This window comes from Schistocerca nitens, chromosome 1, assembly GCF_023898315.1.
Source record: "Schistocerca nitens isolate TAMUIC-IGC-003100 chromosome 1, iqSchNite1.1, whole genome shotgun sequence".
Lineage (NCBI taxonomy): Eukaryota > Metazoa > Arthropoda > Insecta > Orthoptera > Acrididae > Schistocerca > Schistocerca nitens.
The window spans coordinates 985215815-985227968 of record NC_064614.1 but is presented as its reverse complement, the minus strand read 5'-3'; the positions used below and the strand labels follow the sequence as shown (position 1 = coordinate 985227968).

At 43.1% G+C, this 12154-nt stretch overlaps 1 protein-coding gene across 1 annotated transcript in view; it reads right to left on the bottom strand.

The window, feature by feature from the left end:
• Positions 1-205: 205 nt before the first annotated feature.
• LOC126217302 (atherin-like) overlaps positions 206-12154 on the bottom strand; it is a 135672-nt gene continuing 123723 nt past the window's right edge. The window contains exon 4 of the mRNA XM_049942110.1: positions 206-456. Coding sequence (XP_049798067.1) covers positions 206-456 — 251 coding nt within the window. The remainder of the gene's footprint in view (positions 457-12154) is intronic.

The following is a 12154-nucleotide window of genomic DNA, read 5'->3' as shown; positions in this document are numbered from 1 at the left end:
AGTTTATAGGATTGTGACTTCAGGCAAGGCTAAGGCTTTTGATAAAAATGGAAGAGTGTTGTTTCTGACGGAAATGTCAGATACGAGTACTTCAGTACTCCCTAAGTAGTTTTATTCCGTGGTTCATTGGCTCACCTACTGGTTCTAGCGGTTCCTTTAGAAAAAGGCAGTGCCACAGAAGTCGCAGAGCACGCGAGGCTAATGGCTAATGGCACGGCAGGGAGGGGTCGGCGGCGGCCGCTTTTAGCCTCCGACGGCTCATCTCCGGGGTGCGTGAGGCGGGCAGCGGGCGTCGCCGATTTACGGCGTCGGGCACTCCGGCTCCGATAGAGCGGGTAAGCGCGCCGCGCACCCATCGCCGGCGCATCGTCTGCGCGCTCCCAAATGGACTGAGCGGGCCTTCAGTGGGCAAGTCTACTTCACGGCTCCGCGCCACTTCTCCTTCTCCGTGAGCGACTACTCCACGATGTTACGTGAATTTTGCTCCTAAAAGAGACTGTTGAACTTCCCCACTCTAGCCTAAAATCACGACTGCATTACCTTCTCTCATTTAGCCAAGACACCGAGTCACGGTCCTTTTACACTGCTGGCCACCGTAAATGCAACACCCTGAAGGAAGCATCCGAATCAAGTGAAATTTACACCATGAGTTTGCAGCGATGAGATATGCAACTGATTAGAATTTCAGCGCAGACGCACATCACGCGCGCCTGTGGCGCCACCTCATAGCGCCATTTAAGGCTTGGCGATTTCGACGAGTGTACGTTCGGCACGTGTGTTTACCTTGTGGTTGTTTCACAAGACGATCAGTTATGCCTCGTAGACAACAGCGAACGTCTTTTGATCAAGTATCCGAGTTCGACAGAGGAAGGATAGTGGCTTACCGAGATTGTGGATTATCATACAGAGAAATCGCTAGTCGTGTTGGACAAAACCAAACAACTGTAATGCGGATATGTGACCGTTGGATGCAGGAGGGTACGACGGACCGACGTGGTCGATTGCATTCACCTCGGTGCACCACTGCACGTGCTGATAGGCAAATTGTGCGCATGGCAGTGACGGATCGCTCAGTGACATCCCGAACCATAGCACAGCACATTGCGTCTGTAACGCATCATCCAGTGTCTGTGCGTACCATTCGACGCCGTTTACAGCAGAGTGGTCTGTCCGCAAGACGTCCATTGCTTCGTCTACCATTGACGCAGAACCACAGACGTCTCCGTCGCCAATGGTGTGATGACAGACGGATGTGGACGGCAGAATGGAATGACGTTGTCTTTACTGATGAGGCACGCTTCTGTCTGCAGCATCACGATGGTCGGATTCGAGTGTGGAGACACCGTGGAGAGAGGATGCTAGACAGCTGCATTATGCACCGCCACACTGGTCTTGCACCGGGTATTATGGTATGGGGCGGTATTGGATATTACTCACGCACGCCTCTAGTACGCATTGCCGGTACTTTAAATAGCCGGCGCTACATATCCGAGGTGCTGGAGCCAGTTGTACTTCCTTACCTTCAGGGCTCGGCCACAGCCATATTTCAACAGGATAATGCGCGACCACACGTGGCACGCATTGTCCAAAGGTTCTTCGTCAATAACCAGATTGAATTGCTTCCCTGGCCGGCTCGCTCTCCGGATCTTTCGCCGATAGAAAACATGTGGTCCATGGTTGCTCAACGAGTGACCCAGATTACACCGGCCGCGGTGGTCTAGTGGTTCTGGCGCTGCAGTCCGGAACCGCGCGACTGCTACGGTCGCAGGTTCGAATCCTGCCTCGGGCATGGATGTGTGTGATGTCCTTAGGTTAGTTAGGTTTAAGTAGTTCTAAGTTCTAGGGGACTTATGACCTAAGATGTTGAGTCCCATAGTGCTCAGAGCCATTTGAACCATTTGAGCCAGATTACATCCCCAGCTGCCACACCAGATGATCTTTGGCAACGTGTGGAAGCTGCTTGGGCTGCTGTACCCCAGGAACACATCCAACATCTCTTTGACTCAATGCCGAGACTCATGGCAGCGGTGATCTCCAACAATGGCGGCTACTCTGGCTACTGATTCTGGCAGGAACCACATGTCACAGACGTCTGTAAACGTAATCATTTGATACTTGGTCAACATGTTAACTACAAAATAAATTTTGTTGTGCTACCTCTTGTCTTTCTTGGTGTTACATTTACGATGGCCAGCAGTGTATTTGGACTGCCTGACAGAAAAAGTGAAGCACCCAGAAAGGGAGAAAGAAACGAAATGGAACCTTATAGATTGATTTGGTATACGATATTCCGGCAGATCACAAAATCGAGTTAAATGTATAAAAGATTGACGGTATGAACTCACTTTTCACTACGTCGTTGTACTCCCTCTTGCCGCGGATGCATGAACTGATTCGGTTGGGAACGGTGTCATAACGCAACTGTATCCTCTCCTGAGTCTAGATGACCCACAACTGATGTAACTGGTTCTTGATATCCTGGATACTGCCTCTGAGACGGGGTTGGCGTCCGAGCTGGTCCTACTCATGTTCCATCAGTAACAGACCTGGGGATCTTAATAGGCATGGAAGTATCTCACATCACGCAGACAGTTCATACGGAGAAATGTCATGTAAGGACGAGCACTGCCCTGTTGAAAAAATGCATTGTCGCATGACGGATAAAACATGGTGACTATGTCCGTGACTTACAACAGGACGATTTAGAGTTCCATAAAACACAACCAGTTGTGACCTGAAGAGATGCCTGACGGCTCCCCACTCATCATGCCAGGAGAAATACCGCTGCACCTCTCCAAAACATTGGAAGAACGGGAACTCTTCCTAGGTCCCCATCGTATTCGCCAGCAGTAACCATCAGGGGCAGTGAACATGCGACGCTTTTCATCGGCAGTCCATGCTACCTGGTTGCGGAACCACATCAAACGCAAACGTTTGTGTTGTGGTATAGACGGCAGCATACGCATGGGACAGTAATTATGAAGCCCACCTACTGCTAGTCTCTGATCAGTGGTATGGGATGACACAGAACATTGCAGGGAGTCCGTTAGCTGTTGTCGGATGGCAGTTGCGTATGTGGAGGGGTTACGATGTGCTGGATCTTGATGTGGTACGATCTGACCAGGCGGCCAAACGTAGGCCTACAATGAGGCACCTTACGAATTCTGTCAAGTTCTGATAAAGCTGTTTCGTACGAGCACTCCGACATCTGACGCTGGTAACAACACTACACACGGACAACAGTAGCCCCTTCTTACTTTAGATTCGTGAAAGACAGTAATCCGCTATCGCCAGGACGAAAAGTGCCCAGGTGCTTATGAAACAAACAAAATGCTTTCTCGCAAATTCTTTGATAGTGAAATGCAGATATCAACTCTTGTTTTTTATTAATGGGGATACGGTTTCTTTGCCACAGGATTAACAAACCTCGATTTAACATATCCTTCCGATTACCTCACACCACACCGCTGTTTGTTCGTTGAACACCTGCCGAAGTCAATGTCGATTTTCCGTCGATCAGCAGTGCATGCTTCTCAGACTCATATTTCGTTGATTTCTGAACGTAGCCTCATCAATAAACAATACTTTCTCCACAGAACTACTGTCGTACTGGAGAGTCCACTGTCAGTATTCAAAACGATGTTGAAAATTACTGTCATTTAGTTCTCTATATAGAAAAATATCTGAGAGAATAATACGTAGAACGCTTCTTTGGCTGATGCCAACCTCTTTTTATATTTGACGACAAGTGATATAGGCCGATTTCACGTAACAGATGCAAGTCCGCTACTTTGCTTCGTTGTTAGCAGTCTTCCCTTGCATGTATTTTCCTGGGGCAAATTTCCAGTCACACAAAGTCTTTTTACGGTATTGAGGAATGGGACAGCATCTACCTGGGAATGGTTCTGCATACAGTTATGCTGATCTTGAAGTATTTTGGTGGCACTCGCCATACATTGAAAGTACGTCGATGAATTACCAGTTAGTAAATGACACTGCACTATTGAAAATCGTTAACAGATCGACTATGTGGATGTTTTATGTGCAGAACACTGTAAATGTATTGCAGCTTTCCTCATAACAAACAGGATCTACGTAGTCAGTCATTCTTCTGCACTTTTGTTAACTTCTTCGAAAGGCGACATACAACAGACCTTTCCCATCAAGACAGGTTACCACTGATAGTAGCCTAAACACCACATGTCTATTCTCTTGAGAGCCCGATTTTCCTTGGAGACCGACGCAAACCTAGGTATAGTGCACCGTTTAATGGTAGCAGCATACGACAAAAATCCCTATGCTCAATGTATTTATACTTCGTGATTTCGTGTTGGATCTACAGAAGAGGTATCACCGAATTTGCCTCATCGAGATCTGCAACTGTGGTGGCAAGAAACAGCATATCACTATTTGAAATACGTTGATGCCCCATCTCCGTTATTAAAGAGGTTCTGAGAACGCATTTCTGTTTGTTTGATGAGCCCTCGGTCACTGTTCGTCTAGGAGAAAATAGGTTACAATTGTCTTTAACGGTTCAAAATTAATTTGAGGTGAAAAACTTAGGTACCTTAACTTATATACTCCTGACAAAAGCAGCATAAAACGTGTAGAGAAACACAACATATACATAAAATAAAAGGACACTATAGGTACATCTATGAACGATATAAAAATAAGCTTCTTCATATCCCAGTACCTACTGCAACCTACATCCTTCTGAATCTGCTTAGTGTATTCATCTCTTGGTCTCCCCCTACGATTTTTACCCTCTACGATGCCCTCCAATACTAAATTGGTGATCCCTTGATGCCTCAGAACATGTCCTACCAACCGATCCCTTCTTCTGGTCAAGTTGTGCCACAAACTCCTCTTCTCCGCAATCCTATTCAGTACCTCCTCATTAGTTATGTGATCTACCCATCTAATCTTCAGCATTTTTCTGTAGCACCACATTTCGAAAGCTTCTATTCTCTTCTTGTCCAAACTATTTACCGTCCATGTTTCACTTCCATACATTGCTACACTCCATACAAATACTTTCAGAAATGACTTCCTGACACTTAAATCTATACTCGATGTTAACAAATTTCTCTTCTTCAGAAACGCTTTCCTTGCCATTGCCAGTCTACATTTTATATCCTCTCTACTTCGACCATCATCGGTTATTTTGCTCCCCAAATAGCAAAACTCCTTTACTACTTTAAGTGTCTCATTTCCTAATCTAATACCCTCAACATCACCCGACTTAATTCGACTACTTTCCATTATCCTCGTTTTGCTTTTGTTGATGTTCATCTTGTATCCTCCCTTCAAGACACCATCCATTCCGTTCAACTGCTCTTCCAAGTCCTTTGCTGTCTCTGACAGAATTACAATGTCATCGGCGAACCTCAAAGTTTTTATTTCTTCTCCATGGATTTTAATACCTACTCCGAATTTTTCTTTTGTTTCCTTTACTGCTTGCTCAATATACAGATTGAATAACATCGGGGAGAGGCTACAACCCTGTCTTACTCCCTTCCCAACCGCTGCTTCCCTTTCACGTCCCTCGACTCTTATAACTGCCATCTGGTTTCTGTACAAATTGTAAATAGCCTTTCGCTCCCTGTATTTTACTTCTGCCACCTTTAGAATTTGAAAGAGAGTATTCCATTCAACATTGTCAAAAGCTTTCTCTAAGTCTACAAATGCTAAAAACGTAGGTTTGCCTTTTCTTAATCTTTCTTCTAAGGTAAGTCGTAAGGTCAGTATTGCCTCACGTGTTCCAGTATTTCTACGGAATCCAAACTGATCTTCCCCGAGGCCGGCTTCTACTAGTTTTTCCATTCGTCTGTAAAGAATTCATGTTAGTATTTTGCAGCTGTGGCTTATTAAACTGATTGTCCGGTAATTTTCAAATCTGTCAACACCTGCTTTCTTTGGGATTGAAATTATTATATTCTTCTTGAAGTCTGAGGGTATTTCACCTGTTTCACATATCTTGCTCACCAGATGGTAGAGTTTTGTCAGGACTGGCTCTCCCAAGGCCGTCAGTAGTTCCAATGGAATGTTGTCTACTCCGAGGCCTTGTTTCGACTCAGGTCTTTCAGTGCTCTGTCAAACTCTTAACGCAGTATCGTATCTCCCATTTCATCTTCATCTACATCCTCTTCCATTTCCATAATATTGTCCTCAAGTACATCGCCCTTGTATAGACCCTCTATATACTCCTCCCACCTTTCTGCTTTCCCTACTTTGCTTAGAACTGGGTTTCCATCTGAGCTCTTGATGTTCATACAAGTGGTTCACTTATCTCCAAAGGTCTCTTTAATTTTCCTGTAGGCAGTATCTATCTTACCCCTAGTGAGAAAAGCCTCTACATCCTTACATTTGTCCTCTAGCCATCCCTGCTTAGCCATTTTGCACTTCCTGTCGATCTCATTTTTGAGACGTTTGTATTCCTTTTTGCCTGCTTCATTTACTGCATTTTTATATTTTCTCCTTTCATCAAATAAATTCTATATTTCTTCTGTTACCCAAGGATTTCTACTAGCCCTCGTCCTTTTACCTATTTGATCCTCTGCTGCCTTCACTTCTTCATCCCTCAAAGCTACCCATTCCTCTTCTACTGTATTTCTTACCTCCATTCCTGTCAATTGTTCCCTTATGCTCTCCGTGAAACTCTGTACAACCTCTGGTTTAGTCAGTTTATCCAGGTCCCATCTCCTTAAATTCCCACCTTTTTGTAGTTTATTCAGTTTTAATCTACAGGTCATAAGCAATAGATTATGGTCAGAGTCCACATCTGCCCTGGAAATGTCTTACAATTTAAAACCTGGTTCCTAAATCTCTGTCTTACCATTATATAATCTATCTGATACCTTTTAGTATCTCCAGGGTTCTTCCATGTATACAACCTTCTATATACTTTATAGTATCTAATATACAACTGTCACTATCGCTAATTACATAAAATAAGATAGGTCTTAGCTGCAGCACAAAAGCACACGATTATTGCAAAAACCAAAGAACTGAAACACCACAAATTTTTCTTTCACTTCCGTTTATTTCAAGTAGCACTGCATCATTCTGAGCACGTAGTTCCTGTTTGCCGCAGGAGCGCTGCAAAATTTTGGATATTTATGGTAAGGTCTTATGGGACCAAACTGCTGAGGTCATCGATCCCTAAGCTTACATACTATTTAATCTAACTTAAAGTAACTTACGCTAAGGACGACACAGACACCCATCCCTGAGGGAGGAACCTTTGACGGGGCGAGCGGCGCGGACCGTGCAAGGCGCCTCAGACCTTGCGGCTACCCCGCGCGGCACGAGAGCTGCATGGGTTAATGATATCGTGGTGGATCAAACGAGAAACCACCATTTCAGTAGGCAGACAGTGAAAATATTACAGTAGTTTCTCCACTTCGGCTGATAGTGCTAACATCGTATATTTTTTAGTATTAATTTCGTTACAGGATAGTGGTATTTCACACACTCTTATATCTTTTCCTGTAACTGAAAAACAAGTTAACATTTTCGTTATTTACGAAGCTACAGTGAGCAACTAAGATTATTATAACAGATTCAGATTAACTGCACGGCAACTCTAGAGTGTTAGACATACGCTGAAAGACCAGAAATGTTGTTTACCTTTTTCCATAATATATTGAATTTTTAAAAACATTATTTTGAAATGCTGAAAAGCCCTCATGGGGACAGATAATTCCACTTGTAAACCTGTCTGCCATCATTCTAGTTTTGCTTATTTCTTATCACAATTAGTTTTAAAATCTTTCTTTATAGGTTCAGTATTATACTACTTTGATACTAGTCTTGACTGAATGGGAACTGACAATGTAGGGAATATAATTGGATGTTCAAAATATGTGATTACTGTTACTGATGTGTTAACACACAAATAAATCAGGTACAATAACGAATAGATCACATTTAGGCTAAAATAAGCTACATCCATAAAAGAAATAATCTCGGTTTTGAATGAAAGTTTACACACTGCAGACTGTTATTTATGAGAATCGTCATTAATAACACCATTCTGTAGTGTGGAAAGAAATGCCTCAATTATACGTTACATTTTACAGACTTTTCTAAATTTCGTGAGCATTTACTGAATATCGTAAGAGTGAATTAAGCTTCCATGGGACATCTTCTTGTCTTACATTCTGCCATGACCTATAGAAACCAAGTACTGCATGCTATAAATGATTCCTATGTGACTTACACAGAGTTTTTTAAAGCCTGTTGATGTGAAATTTTGGAAACAGAAATAGTGTCTTTCGGAATTACATAAACAAAGCTATACATTGAATAATATTATCGCTATGGATCAAGGGCAGGCATGATTGACATAAATTTGCAGCAGAATGGAATATTCCAGCAAATTTTCATATTTCACAGTTTTCCGGAAGTAATATTTTGTCTAGGATGAGAAGCTGCTCTCACGTTAGCTGAGGGTTTGGTCTTGTTTGATTGAGCCTCTAGCTTAGGAAAGATCCCCAGTGGTAATCTCAGGCTCAGTATCTTGATATCGCCATCCACGACACCGGCGGCGGAAATATAAAACAGTTGTACGACAAATGTTTGCAATCATGTCAAATAACAAATGCATTTTTACCATTTCAGAAAACGTAAATACACATAAATGAAGTTTTATTTTAAAACTGAAAACGTTCATATTCTTAGGTAACAGTTTCAGTGTCCAGTGTTATTGTTGGCGGTTCTTACAATGTTAAATTTTCACCAAAGCCCAGCAGCAGGCGTAGTTCAGACATCAATACTGTAACTCCAAGACGGTAGCAGTTTTTCACATTGTTCATTACATCACACAGGCCCACTCATAGACAGTATTTGCTGTTTGGCATTCATATTTAATAAAATTCCGGTGTTTACACTGCCCGTTTCAGTCAGCTTGAACAGCATCACTACAGTACAACAATGTGTGATTGTCGGTTCCACAACAGTTACATTTGCAGTGCCCTATCGTGTTACCAAACGTGATTGCGGACTAATCGTACATGTTCCACTCTACATATCACGATTTGTGTTCATGAGAACAACACCACTGATCACACCTAAAGTGATAGAATTTCTCCACACCTTACGTGACGCAGACGAAAGATAAGTGATTGTCAAAATCTTTATGCATGCATTGCTGCTTTTTGTTCGCAAATTATCAAGAAAAAACCTGAAGGGATTCACGTGTGATGGGAAGTAGCTTCCAATTGAAAACTGAAGTTTATGGTGAGTACAATGTCGTACTAAAGTCTGTAGGAAATGCTGCTTCATTAATGTGAAAACTCATTTTCTTCCCATCATGACTGCTACTCCATCTGTTGCAACTGAAATAATACTCTGTCAGGATCTCATTAAAAAATGCCATGGATTATAAATAATTTGGCAATATCTTACAAAGCCATTCGGCAACAGCAGTATTTAGCTCAAGTATATCAATGAAAATATTTTTGGGCGCTCGTGTCGCGGAGTTTAGTTCGTAACTAAATTACTAAAGATGAAAACAGTCTGTTGTGCTCTCATCAATAATTAATGATATTTTTGGTCTTTTCTGAACAACTGTTTTAATCACTGTGGGGTTTTTAATTTCTTGTGCAATGTGTTTATTCATGTTAGTACACGTATTTCCAGAATGTAAAATGCGGCCAAAGTCAACGCCGTTAAATACTTACAGATCAATTTTGGTCTAGAAATCATTGAAATGAGGATTATTAAAATCAGTGTGAAATATATTTGCTGTTACCTGATAATTTTGAAACTCCATAGTGAAAAATGCTTTTCAAAGTCTTCTCTTTAGCAAAAAGTAATATTTGGGTAGCACCTTGATGAGCGAAACTTTACGTTTAAATATCCTTTCTGCGAAGAAATCATCTTGGAAATGTAGAAGAATTTTAGAAGTCTTTTTTCGATAACGTGAAGTGAGCGAAGCAGTTCAGCACACAATCGCTGGGCGGAAATACCATCAAGGAAATACTGCTGATGTTACATGTAATGCACCCACATTACTATACACCTAAGAGCTCGGTGTCCAAAAGGCCAATATAGCAGAATGACATCAGAGAGCTGGATGCCGTCACTGTGCTGGCCGCGCAGAGTGCAGTAGCAGGTCATAAGTCGGGCATAAGACCGATTATTCAGAGTACCAACGCTGCAAACTACGTCCACCTCTGCTTCTCAAAGGCGGAATTAAGATACCTTTGACCTTCAGCCGAAGCGTCCTGAAAGCTAAGCAACCAAGAGAAACAGGTCAAGTGACGTCATCACAGCGTCACAGTGGCAATGAATGCGAGACAGTTCCTGTATAAAATTACTCTTATTCTGTATACTCAGTTAGCAGGCGACCACCCTGTGGTGTAGGACTGTGTTGGTCTGTCCTCCGTGGAGACCATCTTCGAACTCCGACGGGACAATGAGGCCTACCAGGAGGACTTTGCCACAGGAGACCGCAGTGCAGCCGTGTGAGAGAAGAGTGATGGGAGGTTGTGGGTGACACGATCAGGCCTTCTGGAGGCTTAACAGCACTATCAGACCTTCTGGAGTCTTCACTGGTTGAGTCAGGGAGCAGCCAACAATCGTCATCGGGGAGTGACGTACTGCGGCCGCCGCCCGTCTTCAGTTCCTGTAGACTGCTCTGATGTAGCGGCCTTACAGCTGTCGGAGACTGCAGTCTGACGCATTCCGAGGGCGCAGGCTCCTTGCGGGGCCAGTGGGCGTTTACCGAGGCACAATTTACGATATGAGTGAGGGCTGTCTGGTAACCCATTGCCACACACTGCTAACATCAAACGCAGACAGTATCGGCCGAACTGTGGCCAGTGTGCCGGGACATAGCAAGGCACCGAGTATGCACCTCCACAACTGCTACGATCGAGACGGCGCGACACATGCATGTCCACTGCCATAGATGGTATCTGTCAGTGAAGTCACAGTGTATTTTGGAAAAGTGAAAGCTTGCTTGTTAATGACGTTTTACTAGCGCCTTCGGGCACATAGAAAGCTAGCTTCTACCGAGCCACGGCGCACTCATGCCTGGTCCTGATATCGATGATCCGACACCATCACCTACCATTCTTTCCGGTCTCTGCGCAGTTACAGCATCCTACACAGCAATCACAGTGAGAGTTTCCATTCACAGTCCGTATCGTTTCACATGCTGGGTTTCAGAGTTGATGTTCACTTCGGGATAGCATAGAAAAGTAACCATGCCGTATACATATAAACTAATTAACTATAACTATTCAAAGGAATTAATAATTGGAAATACTTTTTACATGCTCGTGGCAATGTTGTTGTTGTTGTGGCCTTCAGTCCTGAGACTGGTTTGATGCAGCTCTCCATGCTACTCCATCCTGTGCAAGCTGCTTCATCTCCCAGTACCTACTGCAGCCTACATCCTTCTGAACCTGCTTAGCGTATTCATCTCTTGGTCTCCCTCTACGATTTTTACCCTCCAAGCTACCCTCCAATACTACATTGGTCATCCCTTGATGCCTCAGAACATGTCCCACCAACCGATCCCTTCTTCTAATCAAGTTGTGCCACAAACTCCTCCCCAATTCTATTCAATACCTCCTCATTAGTTATGTGATCTACCCATCTAATCTTCAGCATTCTTCTGTAGAAGCACATTTCGAAAGCTTCTATTCTCTTCTCGTCCAAACTATTTATCGTCCACGTTTCGCTTCCATACATGGCTACACTCCATACAAATACTTTCAGAAACGACTTCCTGATACTTAAAGCAATACTCGATGTTAACAAATTTCTCTTCTTCAGAAATGCTTTCCTTGCCATTGCCAGTCTACATTTTATATCCTCTCTACTTCGACCATCATCAGTTATTTTGCTCCCCAAATAGCAAAACTCCTTTACTACTTTCAGTGTCTCATTTCCTAATCTAATTCCCTCAGTATCACCCGCCTTAATTCGACTATATTCCATTATCCTCGTTTAGCTTTTATTGATGTTCATCTTATATCCTCCTTTCAAAACACTGTCCATTTCGTTCAGCTGCTCTTGCAGGTCATTTGCTGTCTCTGACAGAATTACAACTTCATCGTCGCCCCTCAAAGTTTTTACTTCTTCTCCATGGATTTTAATTCCTACTCCGATTTTTTTTTCTGCTTGCTCAATATACAGA